A 23533-nucleotide genomic window follows, 5' to 3' on the forward strand; every position below is an offset into this window, starting at 1 on the left:
CATTTTTCAAACGGTTATCAAAGTGGCATCCCTTCCTGAGTAAGATAACAATGTAATTTATGTGGATAAATGCATCTGAAATCTGTCAGATAAAATAGAGAAATGGTTATGTAGAGTTTAATACGTTTCACAGAATATAAACACAAAATAAAAGAAACAACAACAGCAAACTTTTTCTTTACTAAAACACAATTGTGTACTTCATTGCCTGTAGGTAAGATCGTTTCTGAATAAGTTCAGGGATATTTTCTTTTTTACTTTTGGCTGCATTGGGTCTTCGTTGCTCCGCATGGGCTTTTTCTAGTTGTGGCGAGTGGGAGCTACTCTTTGTTGCGGTGGGCAGCCATCTCATTGCAGTGGCTTCTCTTGTTGCAGAGCACGGGCTCTAGGCATGCGGGCTTCAGTAGTTGTGGCGTGTGGGCTCAGTAGTTGTGGTGCACAGGCTTAGTTGCTCTGCAGCATGTGGGATCCTCCCGGACCAGGGATCGAACCCGTGTCCCCTGCATTGGCAGGCAGATTCCTATCCACTGTGCCACCAGGCAAGTCCCAGGGGTATTTTCTAAGGCGAATAGAGTGTCCCTTTCTTGCCCTAAAGTTCTGAATAAAAAAGAAATGTTACAGTGTTAATTTTTCCTGACTTAAATATTAGCCATTATTGTCCTTATTGCACTAATTTTCATTTTATTTTTGCTTCAGAAGTTACTGCAATTTCCATTGAAAATTCGACCTCTGCATTTTCTGTAGATGTGTTGGTAATTGGATAAAACATTCCACTAAGCTTTGCTGACCTAGATAGCATTTTAAATATACTCTCCAACATTTCATCTTAAATGTGTGAGTTCATCTACACATTTGTATATATTCATACATGTTTAAAGTCACAGTACTTATACCAATTCACAGTTGATTATGATTATGATTACTGGTTTGATCAGAAGTTAGAGTTTACCACATGGTCATTCCAGTAGATGCAGAAAAAGCATTTGATAAAATTCAACATCCATTCATGATAAAAACTCTCACCAAAATGAGTATAGAGGGAACATATCTCAACATAATAAAAGCCATTTATGACAAAGCCACAGTCAACATAATACTCAATGGCAAAAAGCTGAAAGCCTTCCTGCTAAATGCTGGAACGAGACAAACATGCCCACTCTCACCACTTCTATTCAACATAGTATTGGAAGTCCTAGCCACAGCAGTCAGACAAGAAAAAGAAACAAAAGGTATCCAAATTGGAAGGAAAGAGGTAAAATTGTCATTATATGCAGGTGACATGATACTCTATAGAGAACCCTAAAGTATCCACACAAAAACTATTAGAACTAATAAATGAATTCAGCAAGGTAGCAGGATACAAGATTAATATACAGAAATCTGTTGCATTTCTTTATACTAACAGTGAAATATCAGAAAGAGAAAGTGAAAAAATCCTGTTTAAAATCATGTCAGAAGACAGAGTTTAGGGCTACCACAGGTGCTAGAAATTTAGGGGTAAAATCCAGGACAGGAGGGAGCCACAGAGGAGAAGCCCCAAATTCTGCATGCATGAAACTGTGTATTTAGATCACTTTGTTTTATTTCCCTATATGTTTATCAAGCTATACCATAATTTTCTGCCTGAAATAGACTCTCACCCTTCCACATTCTCTGCCTGGTAAAGAACTTAAAAGTTCAAAGTTTGTTTATTTTAAGCAACTCTATTGAATGAAGTTAATTTATATACAATAAAATGTACCCACTTTATAGTATCTAATTAAATACATTTAAATTTTAACAAATGTTTGATATGCTGTTGGAGAGAATACAAACGATACAAACTTTTTGGAAAATGATTTAGCTTGTGTCAAGTAAACATTTAAAATGTAAAATTCTCTGACCCACTGACCCACTTCTAGGAATGTATTATCTAAAAGTAACAACGTGGATACATAAGGTATACTCAGAAGGATTTTTTCATTGCATTAGTGTTTGTAGTATCCAATGTTTGAAAACATGTAGTAGGCCAGCGTTTGCAAAGACCTGAATATTCATCTGGAGGCATGGTTGAATAAATTGATACATCTACTACTATAGAATACTGTACAACTATGAACATAAGTTTGATATATTTCAACCAGTAAACATAGGCTTGATATATTTAGTGACAAAAGCAAGTTATAGACCAATAGCTTGTGGGGGGTGTGTGTGTGTGTGTTTCCATTCATCCAGTCAGTTAGCCATTGCAGTATTTGGGGCAAATAATAATAGCAACTTGGACTAAAGATGGGCTGTAGAGATGAGAGAGATAAATGATATCAAGGAAGATGAATTCAAAAGGGTTGGGTGATATTGTGCAGGGGGAAATGAGGCAGAAGGATGAGTTGGTCCCGCCTCCAGTTTTCTGGGTTTTGGTACTAGACTGATGGTGGGGCAGTTATTAGATATTGAAAACTTTAAGAATACTGGATTGGGAGGGGAAGCGCATCAGTTTGTTTCAGGTGTTTTGAATTTGAGGGGATTTTGCTATATTTAAGTAGAAATAAATAGTAGACAGATGTAATGGATCTGGTACTCACTGGAGAGGTGTTGACGGGTGATATAAATTTGGGAGTCACTTGCTTTGCTGATAATTGAAAACAGGCACACATGAGCTTGCTCAGGGAGGCAATTTAGAAAAGGAAGAGAAGGAGACCTAGAATCAACCCTCAAGAAGCACAACATTAAAGGTCAAGTATGAGGAGGATGAGTCAGTGAAGGAGGCAGGGAGATTGTAGTATTATTGAATACAAGGGAAATATTTTAAGGAGGAACTGGTCAATAATGTCTGAAAATGCTCTTTGCTCAAATGTGTGGCTAATCCTTAGCAAGATCCCTTTAAGTAAAATGATGGGGGCAGAAACTAGGTTGAAATAGGTGGAGTAGTGAGTGGTAGGAGAGGAAATGGATACAGTAAATTAGGCAGTTTTGTAAAAATTGGAAAGGTACTTACGATACTATGTTAGTAGCAGAAAATGAAAGAATAAAAATCCAATTACTTAAAAATTGTATGTTTGTACAGAAAAAAAGAGGATGGTAATATATCAAAATATTTAATAGTATTTGGTTCAGAATAGAGGAACTGGTGTGATTTAATTTTTTTTCCTTTTCCTGTTTTAAATAAGCAAATATTTAATAATAGGTAATAAGAAAATATGGATTATTTATTTATCAGTCAGGATTCGATTTATAAGAGACAGAAACCATGCCAGTTATTTGAACAGAGAGAATTTCATATAAAGAGTTATTGGGGCTTCCCTGGTGGCGCAGTGGTTAGGAATCCGCCTGCCAATGCAGGGGACACGGGTTCGTGCCCCGGTCGGGGAAGATCCCACATGCCGCGGAGCAACTAGGCCCGTGAGCCACAACTGCTGAGCCTGCGCGTCTGGAGCCTGTGCTCCGCAACGGGAGAGGCCGCAACAGTGAGAGGCCCGCGCACCGCGATGAAGAGTGGCCCCCACTCGCCGCAACTGGAGAAAGCCCTCGCACAGAAACGAAGACCCAACACAGCCATAAATAAATAAATAAATAAATTTATTAAAAAAAAAAAGAGTTATTAACTGGGTATAAAATTAACTAGGAAAGTGCTAGATTAAAAAGAATACTCTAAGGTATCATGGAGGTAGCTCCTACAGGAAGCAACCATGGCTGAGGGAATATGGGCAAGAGGTTTTAATTACTGAAACTTAGAAACTTCAGAGAAAGGGCTCTACATAGCTGAAACTCAGACCTCTGATGAAAATGTGCTGGCAGGTGTCTTTGGAGTGAGGATTGAGGGTGATGAAGCTGGTTCTGCAAGTGTTGGAGAAACTGCAAAGTGGATTCAGCTGCTGCTACAGGAAGGCACTTCTGTTACTGCTGATGTGGAAGGTTCAGGAAAGCCATCCACTATGGGGCCTGAGCATCTCTGCACACTTTTGCTGGGAATACCAAGAATATAATAAGCCCCTGACTGCTCTTTTCCCGAGTCATCAGGCTTATGCTTGCAGGGTTGAATTAATGTCTTACCCTGGACAAATAGGCTTGCTTTCACTTAGTATAAAAGAGATTCTCCAAACTCAGTGTTCTTCTGTAAGGCAGCCCACTGTATGTGCAGGAATCCATCATGGGCCCTTTGGGTCATCTCTCTGCGACTTAGATGGGGGTAAGGGTGGGACGTGTACGACCAATGGAAGTAAACTTGAAGCTTTGGCTGCTACTTTGCCATGAATAATGTAGTCTTTTTATCTCTGACACAGTAGTCTTCTGTCTTCTGCCAATATTCATGAAACTGTGTCAGGCTAACTTGTTAGCAAGTAGAATAAAATCTTAGATTTCATCATGAGTTATGAAATATTGTTTGCAGGCTCATTATGAGTGGGAGATGTGTTTCTACCTCTGTGTTAACCAGCAGTTTTGTAGTATCCCTCACTTGGTCCTAAGGAACACCTGTCTAGCCTTTAAGGGTGCCCCTGTTCATGGTGATAATGAAAATTCATCTAGAATGCAGTATAGAGAGCCAAAGGGAGAATAAGAAGAAGAGTTGAGAGATATAAAATAGATTGAGAAATATTAATGTTTATTAGGAGTCTCAGATGAGTTTAATGGAATAAATGATAGAGAATCAATATTTGAAAAAATATCAAGAATAAGGAGGAAATACTAAAAGCTACCAAAGAAAAAGGGCTGATTACTTACAAAAGAATGACAGCTAACAGCAGAGTTCTCCACAGCAATAGATGCCAGAAGACATTGGAATAATATCTTTATACTGCTGAGATAAAATAACTGCCAGTGCAGAATTTTATATTAGCCAAATGATCATTCAAGAGGGAGGACAGAGTTGTGCAATAAATTAATAAAACATTTTAAAGAATTATTGTCGATAAAATTATGATTAAATAATGCACAGTATAAAATATGTCTATATCTGTATTTATATCTAATATAGTGAAATAGTAAAGCAAGTACATGAACTTGAGCTGCACTGCCTGGGTTTAAATTCAGACTTACCACTGTATGACCTTGGGCAAGTTAACTTCTCTGTTTTATACCTCAGTTTCAACCCTGTAAAATGGGAGTAACAATAATACCTACCGCATTGGGTTGTTGTGGGGATCAAATGGATTAATATATATGCTTGCCATTATCATCATCGTCATCATCAACCCAACATTTTTGTAGAATATTGTAAAGAGTCCTTAAAACTTTTATATGTTAACATTGAATATCTCAGGGAGATGGGGTTGGTATGGAGGCGAGAGAAGATAATTTACTTGTTTACTTTAAATCTCTGTACACTTTGGCTTCTTAAATTAATTCATTCAACACTAGTTGAGCATCTTGAATACACTAGGCACTCTTTTAGGTACTAAGAATACAGCAGTGAATACAAGAAAAAAATTCCTGTTCAACCATGGCTTACATTCTGCTGTGAGGGTAAAAGGCAATAAACAAGGTATATATGGGAGAGAGAGTGTGTGTATACACACACTTACATACACATATATACACTGTTAGTGATAAGTGCTCAGGAGAAAAATAAAGCATGGAAGGGGTTAAGGGGTTTTTAATTTCAAATAGGATGATCAGGGAGTGCATGTGAAGATAACATTTGTGTAAAGAGCTGCAGGAGATAAGAGAGAGCCTTGAGGGTTTCGTTTATAAGAGCATTTAGTTGAAAGGAACAGCAAATGAAGGTTAAAGTTAGTGAAGAAAAAGCATTACTGGCATTCTCAGAGAATGACAAAAGAGGTTAGTGGGGCTGAAGAAGGTTACTGGAGCAGGGAGAAAGGGAGTGAGGCCACAGAAGTAATAGATTTATTTGGAAAAAAAATGTTTTGTAGCCTTTTAAAGAGCTGTGGCTTTTACTCTGAATGAGATGGGAAGTCATTTGAGTGTTATGAACTCTTGACTTCTATTTTACGTTCTAACTCTACTAGGTTGAAAACAGATTATTACTTTAGTAAATACTCCAATTAAAAAAGAACAACTAAAAGTGTACATGGATTCTAATATCACTTACCTCCTCAAGAATCTACAGTGCTTCTGTGTTATCTGTTGTGTTACCCTAAGTTTCATTGCTTATGTTGTAAAGCTCTTCATAGTCTTGCCACATTTTACCTGTTTAATCCCATTTCTTCCAATTCTTCCAGACCTAGGTAATTCTTCTCGTCCTAATTTTTCTAAACCTAGGACCAGTTTTAGCATAGTTCCATTACTTACAGTTTGTTCTGGTAAAAATAACTGGGAGATTTTACATCATGGACAATGAATACATAAAAGTTTTTTTTCTATAAATAAATGTTTTGGAAGTCTTCATTTAAGTGTTGTTGAAGCTCTTAAACATGTAAATAATTGATTCACTTTCATCATCTTATTAGTCAAGAGTCCTAGTTGCAGAAAACAATCTGTTTTATCTAGTGATTTATTAGAGGGTACTGACCAGCTAACAGAACCTTTGGGAGGGCCATGAAATCAGATATTTTTGTTATATAGCTTGGAAACATGCAGGCAGGAGAAATGCTCAAGCATACTATGTGGCTTTCATGGTATGATCCAGCTCCATTCCCTCTGTTGCCCACATGTTATCTTTGAAGCTAGGCACCAGTCACTGGAACTTCTGTCAGAGCTACCACAGAAGAATCAGACACTGTCACCACTGTGCTTGAAAGATCACTGCTTCAGATCATTTACTTCTTCCTTCCAAATATTGCATATTTATGTATACTCAGCAATGCCTAGGCCTTGTCTCGAACTTTAGCTGGTGTGGAGTCTGGGAAATGTTATATATAGTTATCCATCCTCTGCAATGTATGAAGGTATGCTTGAAAGATTTGAGTGAGTGTTGAGTATCTACCACATTCATAATAAAAAAAATGAAAATGACAATGGAGTATCCTTTTTCAATTATCAGATTAGCAGCAATCAAAAGTTTGACAACTTTTATATTAACAAAAATACAGGGAAACAGCTGGTCATAAATTCTGGTAGAAATATAAATTTGTGAAATGTGTAGAGAACAAATTGGCATTAACTATTAAAATTACAAATAAATGTACCCATAGATTTAGTAATTCCACTCTTGGAATTTATCATACAGAGTCACATAGTTTGGAAACATATGTCTAGCAATAGGAGACTGACTAAATAAATTACAGTATGATCTATACAGGGGAAATTCTGCAGCCACTAAAGAGAAGGATGTGGAATGATTTGGAAAGATCTCCAAGGTACAATAAATGAAAGAAGCAAATTGAGCATAGAGTATATGATATTCTGTGTTTGAAAGACAGAAAGACAAAGACGTGTATATAAACTGTAATAGAATTTCTATTTCTGAGAAATGGAAAATGAGGATTTGATGTGACATGCTAGGAGCTATGTATACGATAGAACTGATTTAGCACAAAATATTTACTAGATATTTGAGAAATTGATAGCTATTTGCATTGTATCAATGGAAGGAACTGTGTGGTCAAGGGATAGGACTGGAAAAGGGACTTATGGTTTACTTTGATACTTTTTGGATTTTATATTATTTGCCTGCATTGCATACTAACTAATTTGTTTTAAATTAGCTACTGCTGTTGTCTGCCAAACTATGTTTCTGCAAATAAGGAGTGTAAGGCTGTGGTATATTTATCATTAAAGATTTTGTATATTCCTGAATAAATTAAGAATTCTACATAAGGAATTTTTTCTCAATGACATGAGGGTGGTGTTTTCTTTTTGGGTCGTGTACTATAATTGGTTACTATATATGTTAACTGACATAGGAAGTTGAAAATTAGAAAATGTGTCGCTAATTACTTCTGGAAGTGAAATGAGAATGCTTTCTATTTAGAAAAAGCTTATGTTTATAAGTTAATTTACCATTTTGAATATTAGTTTTATATGTAAAAGATGTGATACAAAAATATGTGATTAACAAATACACAGCATTAATATTAGTTCTTAGATAAGAACTTTGTCCCTTTGTCCTCATGGTGAAGCATGAGGTAAAGAAGCAATACTCTTTACTGTATAATGTAATTTCTCTTTACTAACATATAAATGTTAATACAGAGAGAACTGAGTTTTCCATTTGCTTTTCTGAATTCATGGGATGAATATGAGAAAATTATTAAAACTTTTACCTTAAATTGTTACATTTTTCACGGGTATTATTGTGTTAAAGTAAGTATTCAAGGAAATGGTAAATTGTAGATATATGAGAATATCTAATTAAAAGTTCTGCTGAGTTTTTCCTTATTTAAGGAACCTTGCAAAACATCTGAACATCTTATTGCTTTGTCTACTTGCACATACTCCTCTCTAATTTATCCCCCCAATAATGTTGGTATGCTTTGTTAATATAACGTCAACTTAGAACTTTGATCTAGTCCTGGCTTTCAACTACTGACTTATTTGAAAAATCTAATAATATTTTAACAAAAGTACTTGACTGCAATGAAAAGATGGAACCTTAAATGTCCAACGAATTTGAAATTAATTTGAGAGAGGATAGATTTGGGGCATATAGAAGAACACGCCACTTTTCCTAGTAGGATATTATGACCTAATCTCAGTTTTGAGTCTCTTCTATAAGTCAGTAGTCTACAAAATGAGGTACACAAATCTGTTGGTATATGCTAAGAATATTAGAAATCTTACTATATATGTCTTGGTAATAGTACATGGTTTTGAAAGTTTGAGAGCCATTGATATTTAGGCAATTTATTGTTTTATGTACCAAAAAAAGCAGCAGCTGGGACCAAGGGGTGAAGCATTTATAACTCATAAAATCAACTTGGAATGTGAACATAAACATTTTCTTTTCTTTTAATAAATGTGGCTGAACCTTGTTGGAGAATGTTGAGATATTAACAAGCTTATAGTAATTCAAGGGCATTTATCCAAATTGGGTCGCATCTCTTTCTTTTGTTTTAATATTTGTACTAAGCTTGTATACCATGGATGAAGATTTCACAGCCTAGTGTTTTCTCTCAGATTTTTTTGCCAGTTGAGAATACAGATAATATCAACACCAAAACCATGTCCTTCCCTTTCAATTAATTGCAGTTTCTGGCCATTTCACGTTGGGTAGCTTTTTCCTCAGTATCCATCTACTTTACAACCATTCTCTCTGATTGCTGTATGCTCTGTGGTACCAAAAGAGATGCCATTTTTTCCCCTCGTACTTTCATTTATCCAGTACATTGTGGTGTGCATCCTATAAGAGACCAGGAAATATTATTGACATCAGTAATTTCATAATTTATGAATGTTCATGTTTTTATCTCAGATATTCAAGATTAAAGCAGTCCAGTTGGCTGAGAAACTCCTTCCTGCCTTTAACACACCTACGGGGATTCCTTGGGCAATGGTGAATCTGAAAAGGTAGATTCTATTTTTATGTGGTTATTCCTGTTCTAAATAAATTAGATTAACTGATTTTTTGACCCTTTAAAAAGGTATTAGAAATTTCTAATGATCAGCCCCCACCATACTTTTTAAGACTTAAACTGTTTTTCTCTTCATATGTACAGAAGCATATTTCTTTAAAACACTGTCTGATTTTTAAAATATGTTCTTTACTTTGAAACAGTTCGCTTGCCGTAACTGTATTCCAGTTTCTACTGCTTGTTTCTCTGAGTCTAGATTTCTGTCTCTTACAAAATAGTTGTTTCTTTATGATTTGCTTATTCATTTCCATTTAGTGCTGTAATGGATTCAAAGTGCTTTCCCTCTTTTGTTTTATGTACACGACGTGTTGATCTTTTTCTAAGTCAAAATGGAACACAGTATACCTTAAAATCAGGGCTTCCTGTTGCTGAACGTCTTACTGATGATAAGGGAAGACATAATTCCTGACGTTGACTATAGGGTCCTTTTTATGGTATTTACACCGTTGAAGTTCAAAGTGAGGCATGATTCTGTGACAGCTTTATTTGGGAAAACTAATCTATTTTAGTCATTTCTTTCTAATGGAGAACTTTATAAAGTTTTAATTTTCACTGAGAAATCAGTATTTAATACTGAACATGACATCTAACTTTACTATTCTTTGATGTCATGCAATATATATAATGTAAACTCCCTGTTTGTGAGGGAAAAGCTAGCTAGATTTCCAGACCAACCTCCACAAAAGGTTATGGTCACATACCTGTTCTCTGTCCTTAGTTTCATGATAGATTTTCTGATGTTTCCTTCAGTAGCATTGTCAGAGTCATATCTTATAACTTTCTTAGATAATAAGAATTTTAACTTAATTAGCTTACAGTTTAAGTCTGAGATGAAGAAAGACTACAGGATATTATTATTATTATTATTTGTCTATATAGAAAATAACTGAAAAATCCAGCATTGCAGAACTTCAAACTTAGATTGAGATGAAAATAGAAGGGTTTTCAAGGACCATGTCTTGAACATAAGTTTAATTTTCATGTTGTTTCTTTGTATATATTCATACACGTGCATATTTTACTTGGGTTTATAGATCACAGATGTAATTATTTACCAATTTTTTTAAAGGTTTTTGTTTTTGTTTTTGATTGAGTTCTACATGTGTCTCACAAACAGACTTTCTTCCAGTCTTGCTGTCTGAAAGCCAACTCATGTTAATAATCTAACATTATTTATCTCCTACAATATGCTATATAGCGTACAGAAGCACACACATAGATACTGGTGGAGCTTTTAAAATTTTTTATGGTTTGTTTGGATACTTGCTTTTCTACTTCTTATTTTTCTCACTCAACAAAATCTCATGGAAATACTCTTCCAGGTTATGCCACAGAACTTTAAATCAATCTTTGTGATGACTACATAGTGGAATATAGGATATATTATAATACATAGGTTATACCGTAATTTGTTTAATCATTCCACATCAGTGGTATTTGTTTATTTCCATTATTTTGCTACCATAAACACTGTTACAATAGCATCCTGTTATATGTGTCCTTGTTTAGTGGGGAATTTTCTCTGAAAATGATTCTTAGGAATATGATTGCTGTATCAAAGGGCATATGTCTCTTTTTTCTTTGTGGGATAGATTCCCAAGTGTGGAATTTCTGGATCAAAGCATATATGTATTTTTAAATTTAGTAGTTACTCCCCAGATGTTTTCCAAAAGGCTGTAGGTCATCATATTTCCATCAACAATGTGTGAGAGTACCAAAATGTCTACAAGTATATGTTCTGTTTGATTTTCAAGAGATTGATGGCTATAAAGTGTTACTATTGTTATTTTCATTTGTATTTTCTGCTTAGTGAATTTGAGCATCTTTTCATAAATTTGTTGAACATCTAGATTTGTTTTTTGTGAATTGTCTGTTCCTAGTGTTGATTGGATTGTTTGTCTTTTCTAGTTAGTTTATACAAGAGCCTTGTAGATTATAGAATTATTTCCTTTTTCCCTGTTCTACTACTTGTTTGTTGTCTTTATTTGTAATAATTTTTCATTCCTAAGTTTTAAATGTTTATATATACAAATATATCTTTTATAACTTCAGGGTTTTCAATCTTGGTTAAAAAGATTGTCTTCACCTATATTTTATAGTCTTCTGGATTTCCATAAAATGTTTTTATAATACTGCTTTTTTTTAAAAAAAATCATCAAATATGATGTTGGCTGTAGATTTTTTAATCAATTGCCTTTATCAGATTGAGGAAATTTTTTCTCTAGATAAACTGTTAAAATAACTTAGAATAAAATTATTCAAAAACTCATTAGATACTATTCTTACTAGGCTCTTTGTGAGGTGTTTTCACAATCTTAAATGTCATTTAATTTCCTAACAACCATGTGAGCTAGGTATCATGAACTCTCACATTATGGGTAAGGAAACTGAGTCTCACAGAAAGCAAATATCTTTTTTTTCCTTTATTGTGGTAAAAGTCACATAATAAAAAACATAACTATTTTAACCATATTTAACTGTATAGTTCAGTGGCACTAAGTACATTCACATTGTTCTGCAACTCTCACCATCATCCATCTCCCGAATTTTTCACCTTCCTAAACTGAAACTCTGTCCCCCTTAAACACTAACTCCCCATTTGCCCTCCCCGCCCCACCCCCACCCCTCAGCCCCTGGCATCTACCAGTGTACTTTCTGACTCTATGAATTTGACTATTCTAGGTACCTCATATAAGCGGAATCAAACAGTATTTGTCTGCACCTAATGTATATTGGAATGCATTTTTAAGGTTAACTTAATATATGTCCTGCAAACATGGTACCTTCTTTTTTTTTCTTCCCCTGTGCTATACAGTAGGTACTCACCAGCCATCTACTTCATACATAGTAGTGTACAGACGTTAATCCCAATCTCCCAGTTCATCTCACCCTCCCCCACTTGGTGTCCATACATTTGTTCTCTACATCTGTGTCTCTGTTTCTTCTTTGCAAACAGGTTCATTTTTCTCAATTCCACGTATGTGCATTAATATATGATATTTGTTTTTCTCTTTCTGACTTACTTCACTCTGTATGACAGTCTCTAGGTCTATCCATGTCTTTGCCAATGGCACAATTTCGTTCCTTTTTAAGGCTGAGTAATATTCCATTGTATATATGTACCACATCTTCTTTATCCATTCCTCTGTTGATGGACATTTAGGTTGCTCCCATGTCCTGGCTATTGTAAATAGTGCTGCAGTGAACACTGGGGTGCATGTATCTTTTGGAATTATGGTTTTCTCTAGGTATATGCCCAGGAGTGGGATTCCTGGGTCAGAGAAGGCAAATATCTTGCTCAAGGTCCTACAGTTAATTAATGGCAGGACTAGGAGCCTATGTGCTACATCAGTAGTTAAGATTATTATCCTTATCTTCTACATCTATTTCAACTCCTCTACCAAATCATGTATTACTCTATTCTGCTTACACTTTAGTGGTAATTCTAAGATATGGTTCTTGTGTCTAGAAAAGCTCATAATTATTCCATACTTGTCATTTGACTTACCTAATTTAGTATTTATCTAGGTGATACAGAGTTTAAAAAATCAGCTAGTGCTAAAAGATCTAAAACCAATAACATCAGTCCTTCAGTGAGAGAAAGATTTATATTTTTTACTTCCTCCTAAAAGTAGAAGAGACCTTAGAGAATGGTTTAGAGTTCTAGTAGGAATAACCTGTGAACTCTGCTACTTGAATAATTAATCTAGACTTCCAGTTCCAGCCATGGAATAGCTTGTATCAGGTTAACTCTCCCACAATCATAAAAAGGTCAGCAAGATGGTTTGAAGGGATTAGAGAGCAACTAACTAAGGGAGGACCCAAGGGGCTGTGATCCTAAGAGAAGGTCATCTCCATAGAAACACTGGCTTTACCCCCGAGGGCATATTCTAAATTATGGGGCAGGGCAATTGAAGCCAAGCCTAAAGTAGTGGTCATTTAGGGCAAAGAAGACTATGGTCAGGTCTTGGAGCTGCCAGAATGGCTGAGATACGAGGGACAAGTATCTCAAGACAGGAAGGAATTGCAGAGGAAAAGCCCCAAAATTTATGTACAAATTTTCCTCAAATTGTTGGCTGATTCTATACCTGCCCATGCACAGGGACTCAAAAAAACTAGATAACAACATTTGGAAGCTAATTTAACAGCTACATGGTACTGGCGAGACAGAGGTTAGTGTTTAAGCCTGCCAAGGTGGAGGGCCCTGTGAGGCTGTCTGTAAAATAAAAAGTAAAAAACCTTGTTTAGAATTTAGTATTTTTAAATGCACTATGAATGAAACTTTCATTTGGGACTTTGGGACAGAAGTTTTTACATGGAAATGGGATTTTGTGTTTATACTTGACTTTGCTATAATCCATTCGCCATGCTGACGCCTAGGTAATCTTTCTAAATGGTATGCTTTATTCTTTAAATATTATGTTACATTCCTTAAAATTCTCCATGATGTTCCATCATACTTAAAATAAAAAAACTTTAAATGTCACCATAGCCTACAGAATTTCTGCACAGTCTGGATTTTACCTAGCTTTCTAACCTCGTTCTGTATCATTCACTTCCCCTTCCTGAGCTCCAGCCACACTAGCCAACTTTTTCCTCAGGGCCATTGTGTTTGCTATTTCCTCTGCTGGGAATTCTCTTCTTCCGTATCTGTTCATCACCAGCTCCTTCTCATCATTCAGGTCTCAGTTTAAATTGTGTCATTTTAGAAACTCTTTGAACATTATACATAAAGTCTTCGAACTCATTTTCCATCACTAGTACTCATATTCTATCACTCTATTTAAATTTCTTTATAACAATTATCACTATTAAAATGGTCTTACTTATTATGGGAACAGGAATGTTATATGTCAGGTTCACTACTATATGTCCCAGATAATAGTAGGCACTTAATATTTGTGAAATGAATGACTGTCCTACATAGTTACTGTATCCATATTTCTTCCTTGATTCTCATGTCTGGCTTCAAAAAGATATGTTACTGGCATTTGCCTATCATAATTTCAAAAACAATATAAAAATAGCCCCCCAAAATTAATGAACTTTCAGCAAGGTAGTGATATACCCTGATATCTATTTTAATGTTTTCTCAACACATAAATAAAACATATCAAATTGAATTGCCAGTATACAAGTAGATATAAAGGGGAAAGTTTAACAAGTACATGGTACTGGGGAGACAGAGGTTAGTGTTTAAAGCTGCCAAGGTGAAGGGCCCTTGGTAAAGACCCCAGGCTTTCAGCTGAGATCCCAGAGGGCCAGTTCCTAGAGGAAGAGGCGAAGCTGAAATAGATGACCCTTAACAAAGCCTAAAACCAAGGTAATCTGCCTATACTCAACCTATGTTTGAGAGGAAACTTAACCTTCTGAGAAAGAAGATAACATCCAAAGAGTCTACACTTTTTCATTTATATAGTTTGGCTTCCAATAAAAATTTATAAGGCAGGCTGAAAAAAAAGAAAAAAGAGTTAGAAGATATCCTAGACATATATCTGCACAAATGAAATGTACACAAGATTATTCAGTGTAAAAGTTTTCATAATAGCAAAATATTAGAAATTTGCCAAAGGACCACTGTAGAGGATTGATTAAATAAGTTATGTCTATTCATATAACATAGTAGTTTTCATACAGGCACTATGAGCATTTGAGGCAGGACAGTTCTTTATCAGGATAGCTGTCATGTTACATCTTTGGCCCCAGCACAATAACTGTAAGTTGTACCTTCAAGGTTTGAAACAACTCAGAATGCTCTCACACATTTTCATATGCCTCTGGGGGTGAGACATTTCAATTGAAAATCATTAATGTCACGGAATTCTGTGCATCTATTAAAAACATAAAATGAGAAAGTTGTTTATGAACCGATATGGAACGCCTACTGAGGTACATCTTAATAGTAAAATCCGACGTACAGAGCAGTAAGTATACTTTGCTATGTTTTGTTTAAGAAAGGAGGAAAATAAGAATATATATTTGGATTGCTTATATATGCATAGAAATTTCTGTACTTATACATAAGCTAATGAATGATTATATTTGGGGCCTGTAAGGGGAAGAGAGATGAGAATGGGGTGAAATATATTTAATGTATACTTTTCTACATTGTTTTGCTTTTTAGAACATGTGGATATTCTGTTAACAATAATTTTAAAATAATAAAATTTTAGGTATAAGTAATCTATTGTTTGAGATAATAATTTCTAAGAGATATATATAAAATTTATGTATTCATTCAAAAAAATGTTTCATTTTTTTTCCCAATCCTGTCTCCTTTTACCTTTTCTTTCATTCAGTGGAGTAGGGCGAAACTGGGGCTGGGCATCTGCAGGTAGCAGCATTCTTGCTGAATTTGGTACACTACATATGGAGTTTGTCCACCTCAGCTACTTGACAGGAAACCCGATTTACTACAAAAAGGTTAGTTTTCTTGCCTTCTTTTCTTTGTTATAAAAGAATCCTTTAGGATTCTACCCCAAAGATTTGATTAATGCTTAGGAAATGTTTGCCTTTTTAAAAATTATGTAAAGAAATGTCCCTTCTATTTAGAACATATTTAAAATATTTACTGTTATTTGAGAAGATATAACCACTAGTAAGTATTTTTAAAATTCCATTACTATCTCTAGCATTGTGCTGAAGTTCCTAGTCAGCATGGCAAGATGAGACAAACAAAATGAACAAAAAGGTAAAGAACTGAAAAGGAAGAAAGAAAACAGTAACTGTTCACAGATTAGATGATTACCTAAAATATTAAGACAATCTACATATAAATTATTAGAAATAAGAGCTTAATTTATATTTTGAATAAAAGGTCAATATAAATATTAAAAATCAGTAGAATTTCTCTGTACCAGCTACAGCAGGCAAGAAAGTATCATTTATAAAAACATATCTTATGTGGTAGGATGAAAGTATAAGTTTCCCACAAATAAATCTAACAAAAGATAAACAAAGTTCAAAACTATTAAGTGACATTAAAGATGACCTAAATAAATCGAGAGATGTATTATGTTCATGTACAGGAAAACAATATCATAAAAATTTCAGTCATCTCCAGATTGATCTATAGCATCAATTCAATGCCAATCAATTCCCCAATGCCTATTTTTTTTTTTAATGGAACTTGACTATACACTTCTAGCATTTAAATAGAAGGGAAACATTCAAAATATTCCTGAAGAAAAACATGTTGGGTGGGTTTGTATTACCCAGTTATCAACACTAACAGTATAGTGTTGGTGCATAGAGACAAGTAAGACTGATGAACAGAATAAATAGCCCTTAAACAGACCCACATATTTGTAGAAATGTTGTAACAATGGTAGCATTGTAGATTATAACAATTCTAGGAGCATTAAAGGTTTAAATTTAAAAGACAAAATCTAATAAAGTTGAAAATACATATACTCTATAACCCAGCAATTCCACTCTTTGGTATGTACATTTATATCACATACATAAAAACATTGTTTATATTAGCAATTTATATGATAAGATTTAATACAGCAGTGAAAATAAATTAATTATGGTCACATTCATCAATCAAAAGAGTATAATACAACTTTTATAAAGTTTAAAAGAAGCAGAGCTGAACAAAATATCATTTAGGGATTCAAAAGTGATTTTAATAGAATCAGGATGATGAACATAAAATTCAGAGCTGTGACGATATCTAGGACAAGGGCAGTAGTATCTGAATGGGTAGCAGTAAACAGAACAGCAAAGGTTATGTAGTGTTGTATTTCTTAAATCGAGCTGTGAGTAGAATCTATATATATTCCTTTCTGTGTATGAAATATTTCATCAACTGAGAAGAATTTTCAGTTAAAGATAGCGAAATGGAGCCAGATGACAGAATTTTCCCTTTCCTGATTAAATGAACAATAACAGTGAAAATAATAAAGACCATCAAAAATTCATCAATAACAATGTAAGAAGGAAAAGCTGTAGCCTCATGTCATAAACATGTGATGGCAAAAAAAAAAAAAAAAGCAAAAGATATCTGCTATGATACTTAAGTCTGTTTCCCACCCTATCTTGAATCCTTACTGGGCAGAGAAAGAAAATCAACAAATTCCTGGTATTCCCTATTAATCTTACAGGAGAGACCAGTGTGTAGGGTGTCCAGTATATAATTCCCACAGCACCAGAGGGGTTCTCACCTTCCATCCTTCGTGAGCACATAGGCTTCAGGAAATGAACTAGTACACTAGTACTCCAAATCTCAAAGTGTATCCAGAAGGGGAGAATATCCCCGCACACACACAGTAGGAAGGAATTTGAGGACAATTCAGCTATACTCTATCAAACCAAAGTTCAGGTCAGAGCTGACCCAGTTAAATGTGAGCAAGATGAAAGAGAAAGCATGGCAATTATACAGACATACTGCAGGAAGCAAAATCAGGGCAGTAAATAGCATGTAAAATACTGATAAAGAACCCAGTTTGAAATTTTAAAGGTCTCTGTGAGCAATTCATACTATAATAGAGATTGAATTCAGTAAAATTAGAACTCAAAACCAAAATAAAACAGTAATATACAAGAAAATTGTAGAGCTAAAGAAACAAATTGAGACCTTACATAATATATTTCTGTAAAATAAATAAATGAAAAATAACAAATAACTTGTACATAGTTGAAAACTGAATTACTGACATGGAATAAAAGCAAGAGATAATCATAGTGAAAACAAGGAAAAACATAAAGAGATTAAAAAGATGATAAATTTGTAAAACAGATAATCTAACCTATGGTATTTCTTTTTTTTTTTTTTAATTTTTGGCTGCATTGGGTCTTCGTTGCTGTGTGTGGGCTTTCTCTAGTTGTGGCGAGCGGGGGCTACTCTTCGTTGCAGTGCACGGGTTTCTCATTGTGGTGGCATCTCTTGTTGTGGAGCACGGGCTCTAGGTGCATGGGCTTCAGTAGTTGTGGCACGTGGGCTCAGTAGTTGTAGCACGCCGGCTCTAGAGCGCAGGCTCAGTAGTTGTGGCACGTGGGCTTAGTTGCTCTGCGGCATGTGGGATCTTCCTGGGCCAGGGCTCGAACCCATGTCCCCTGCATTGGCAGGCGGATTCTTAACCACTGCGCCACCAGGGAAGTCCTATGTGGTATTTCTTAAGTGGAGGACCTAACCCATAGAACTCACCTAAAAGCAACAAAAAGGAGAAACAGAACTATGTACTCCATTTTTAACAAAATTAGGAGATACTTGATACTTCATGTAACAAAATAGGAAGAAAGGTTGGCATAAACAATCAAGGTCAGAGAGAGGTTTGGGTAACTGAGGAGAGGATATTGGTGGCTACAGATTTTCAAAAATAAAAAGCTAATAGAGCAGTTCTCTAGATTAAGTGGTACACCTTGAGGTACAAAACCAAATCCTCATTAGCAGCAATGAGAACAGGATCACAGACCAATGGTGGATGCTTCTTTGGACCCCACTAAATATAATGTGTTGAGAAGCTAGAAGAACAGAATTCAGTTAGGAATCTCACTGACAAGCTGTATTTGTGCCCATACAGTTTGGTGAGGGAAGAGAATGAATGACAGATTCTCTATTATGCGTAGTGCTGCATTGCTAGTTTCAGTTGCCTGAGGAGAAGCAAAGGCTTAAAAAAGCACATTCACATTTGGACTCTACGTATCCTTTTATGTCAAAACTCATGTGAATTGCTGGTTCAAGAAAAATAGTAATGAGTAAGTCATCAAAAAAGAACATGTATAGAATTTATACAAAAATATTATTACCAGAAAAAAAAAAGAAGGAAAAAATGTGAAAAATAAATGATGGCCAAAAAATGCTTATCAGAAAATAGCAACTGAAGACCTGGACCAAACATCACCATGAGAGAGAAGATAATGAAGCTCTCATCTCTGTGAAACAAGAATATAAGATGTGATGTCATTAATAAAGTATAAGAAAAAATTAAGTTATCGTCAAAATGAAGGGCAAAATGGAAGCAATACAAAGAAAGCATTCAAAATATACTAAGAGACTTAGAAGACAAAATTGAGACAGGCTAGTAAACATATGGAAATGAAAAGATAGATAAAAAGATTTAGAAAGGAAATAATAGATGTAGAAGAGAAGCAGAGAGGATTCAATGTATGCATAATTTTCAGGAGACAAAAGAACGCTAATTTTTTCGTCTTTCATAACAACATCATCCTGAACTGACTAAACCTGGTTCATGGAATTATTCAGATTGAGGTTGTTGTACATAGAGTTGGTCTCAAACATGAAAGAACACAGGTAATAAGCATCCCTGAGCCCATTCCTAAAACTGCATGATGACAGAATCCAGCTGAGTGAAAGATGATTGGGAACTTTGTGTTAAAAGGATTGTTATAATGCTCAAGTCCAGAAAACAGTGAAGTATATATAAGGTCCTGTGAAAAAGAAAATGTTTCCCCAAGTCATTTATACCAATTAAGTTATCCTTAAGATGAGAAGATAACATTCTCAAATAAGAATACAAGAAATGGAATACCTTTGTGCTTTTTTTTTTTTAAGCACTTAAAAAAATCCATCATCCAATCTAGAGATGAATCAAAACAAAGTCCCTGGGAAAGTCTCTAGCTTCTTAATATGTTTCATGATTTTTTCCCCCCTTAACTTCAGGATATCTTTCAGGAATTGGAAGTTTAGGAATTTTAGAAATATAGGGATATCTATTATGGGATCAATATTTAAAGTTCAGCAGTTTAGTTTTACTTTATTTACTTTTTCATCTATTAACTTCAGAGTGGTTTCATACTTTTTTATTACAAATGTCCTATTATGATTATATTTCTATGAAATTATTTCTGTTCTTATGTTTAGTTATGTACACATTGAATATGTCTGGAATGATGTTTATCACCGATGTTTCTGATTGCTATTTCTGGATAGTAGAATGTTGGAATTTAAATTGGTTTCCGTCTGTGCTCTTTTCTTTGTATTTTTATTTCTTGACTTTTAAATAATGCTCATATTTCATCTTATAAAAATAATGAGTCATTAGATGCCTTTCCTTACCATCTCACACACACACACACACACACACACACACACACACGATTGGGGGGTGGGATGGCAGTGTAGGCTCCGAGTGAGGAGAAAAACAAAGCCCAGATTAATATAAAATCTTAATGATTTTGTTTTCATTAATTGCATTCTTAATTTTATTTTGCTTAGGTCATGCACATTCGGAAACTACTTCAGAAAATGGATCGTCCAAATGGTCTTTATCCAAATTATTTGAATCCACGAACAGGTCGCTGGGGTCAGTGTAAGTATATCTGTTATAACTGATGCTTTGTTGAAAGATTGAAACTTGTGCTTGATGTGTTGATAAATATACTACATGTAGTGTTAGAAGCCTCAGTTAATATATAACCCTGTGATCTGCTAGTGCTGTTACCTTTGGCAAGTTTCTAATCTCTTGTAGCTTCAGGTTTTCTACTTGTAAAATGGAAACATGAATTTCCTCTCTCACAGGAGTGTTTTATTTTGTGTATGTGTAAGTACTTTGCTAAAATATAGTGTGGCATTTGCGAAGGGTTGTACTTTTAAGCCCTTATTTGTAAACTATGTCTTCATGTAAATAAGAGCATTGCTTGATATAAGTATGTAGTAACGGAATATGAAGAACAGTTGAGCGTGTTAAATGACTAGAAAATGGGGTGATTGCTCTTGGACAGGCCATGTCTGGTCATTCATTTTAAAAGAAGGTATCAGTGTCTGTTATTTACCAGGCTCTTGAATGAGACTGGAGATAGGGAAAGAATATATAGGACTTGGTCTGAATTCAGGCAGCTCTCAGGCTAGCAGGCAGGGTAGGCAGACACACTTAGAAGTAGTTGAAATATAATGTGATAGGTGTTGTATTGATAGTAGAGGCATGTACCAATTGTTAGGTGAGACTGTGGTAAAAGTGATTTCCTCTGTCTCAGGAGACAGTGTTTTGTTTGGGGAGGGGTGATTTTCTTATTAGAGTTTTAGAATTGATCTTTGAAGGAATTGATTTTTTAAAAACAATAAATAATAAATGTTTTCTGTTAGTTCATGAAAAAAACAAAACACAAATGGACAGTATACAGATGTTCATATTTAATCCTAAAAGTGGCGCTAATGAGGATGATACATGGAGACAACGTAGTGTAACAATACACTCTTTCTGTACAGACTGTTGCTACTTTACTAGAATGTACAAAAGACTGCCATCTGTAGTACCATATTTGTGGCATCTCCATAGACTGGTCATCAGAGACCTTTGTCCCTCTGTCTTCCCACTTCACCAAGTCCCTAATCAAATCAATGAAGCTTTTAAACAGAAGACACTGTTCTTTATCAAATCTGTAAAGGAAATGGACACATCCCTGTATCCAGTGCTTCAAAAAGTATTAAAATTTGTATGACCTTTGAACTAGTGACTCATTTCTAAGCATTTATTCCAAAGAAATTTTCAGATATATATATATAGAGAGAGAGAGAGAGAGAGATAGATAGATATAAATATAGATACACACACACAGCACATATATATGTATATAGAGAGAGGTAATTTACAATTTTGGAGTTATTTATAATAGGGATAATTTGGAAACATTCTAAAGCACTCCATAGAAAGTCCAATGGAACTTTCTATGATGATGAAAATGTTCTGTTTCTGTCCTATCTAATATAGTAGTGGTTATTAGCATGTGGTTATTGAGCACTGGAAATGTTAGTATGGTTGTGGAACTGCATTTTAAATCTTATTTACTTTTAATTAATTTAAATTTAATTAGCTATTTGTGACTAGAGCCTACCACATTGGACAGTGCAGTTTTTAAACATCCTATGAAAGAGATTTGGTTAAATTATAATCCCTCCAGATCTAATATACAATATAGTCATTAAAAGTTATGTTATAGAATACTTGACATAGATAAATATGAAATATCTAGAAAGATATTGAGAAAAAGAGAGAAAACATACCACAAGGATAGAAACCAAGGTGTTACCTGTGGGTTTTTACTGAATGTTTGTTTTTGTTTTCTTCTTTTGTTTACCTCTATTAATCTAAATTTGATAATGGACATGTATTACTTTTGAAGTAAGATTAAAAACATTTTTAAATAAGAAGATGCTATTTTCCACACCAAAATCTTAGAATACTGGAAAAAATAAATCAGTGTTTGAGAATTGCCAGCCTTTGAAATGACCAGCAGTATCTCACTGATGGCATCTTAATTATTAAAGTTATAACTCTTTCTCTTCATCATATGGTGTTGTGAAAACTAGATAGCCACATGAAAAAGAATGAAGTTGGGCCCTTACCTTTATCAGATACAAAACTTAACTCACAATGCACCCAAGACCCTAAATTTAAGGACCAAAACTATAAAACTCTTAGAAGAGGGACAAATCTTCATGACCTTGGATTTGGGAGTGACTTCTTCAAAAGCATAGGCAACAATAGAAAAAATAGATAAATTGGATTTCATTAAAATTAGAACTTTTGTGTATCAAAGGATATTGTCATGAAATTGAAAGACAGCCCACAGAATGAGAGTTTATTTGCAAATAAATGAGAGTTAATATTTGCAAATCATATATCTGATAAGGGCTTAATATCCAGAATATATAAAGACCTTCTAAAACTCAACAGCAAAAAGACAAACACTGAATTAAAAAATGGGTAAAGGACTTGAAATAGTTATTTCTCCAAAGAAAATATTCAAATGGAAAATAAACACATGAAAAAAATGCTCAACATCATTAGTTATTAGGGGAATGCAATTAAAAGCATAATGAGATGTCACTTCACACCTACCAGGATGACTGTAATCAAAAGGACAGATAATGAGTGTTGGTGAGGATGTGTGGAGAAATTGGAACCCTCTCACACCACTAGTGGGAATGTAATATGGTGTAGCCACTGTGAAAAATAGTTTGGTGGTTTCACAATAAGTTGAACATAGAATTCCATATGATCCAGCAGTTCAACTCCTAGGTATCTACCCAAAAGGTTTGAAAGCAAGGACTCACACAGATACTTGTATGCCAGTGTTCACAACAACGTTATTTGCAATACCCAAACGTAGAAACAACCAAA

General features: G+C 34.7%; 1 protein-coding gene across 1 annotated transcript in view; it reads left to right on the forward strand.

Annotated features, from left to right (window-relative positions):
* The window catches only part of MAN1A2 (mannosidase alpha class 1A member 2), a 173839-nt gene that overhangs the window by 94944 nt on the left and 55362 nt on the right, over nucleotides 1-23533 (forward strand). Inside the window, exons 6-8 of the mRNA XM_059928824.1 lie at nucleotides 9287-9381; nucleotides 15746-15869; nucleotides 20629-20722. Of these exons, the coding sequence (XP_059784807.1) occupies nucleotides 9287-9381; nucleotides 15746-15869; nucleotides 20629-20722 (313 nt within the window). The remainder of the gene's footprint in view (nucleotides 1-9286; nucleotides 9382-15745; nucleotides 15870-20628; nucleotides 20723-23533) is intronic.

The sequence above is a fragment of the Balaenoptera ricei genome, chromosome 1 (assembly GCF_028023285.1).
Source record: "Balaenoptera ricei isolate mBalRic1 chromosome 1, mBalRic1.hap2, whole genome shotgun sequence".
Lineage (NCBI taxonomy): Eukaryota > Metazoa > Chordata > Mammalia > Artiodactyla > Balaenopteridae > Balaenoptera > Balaenoptera ricei.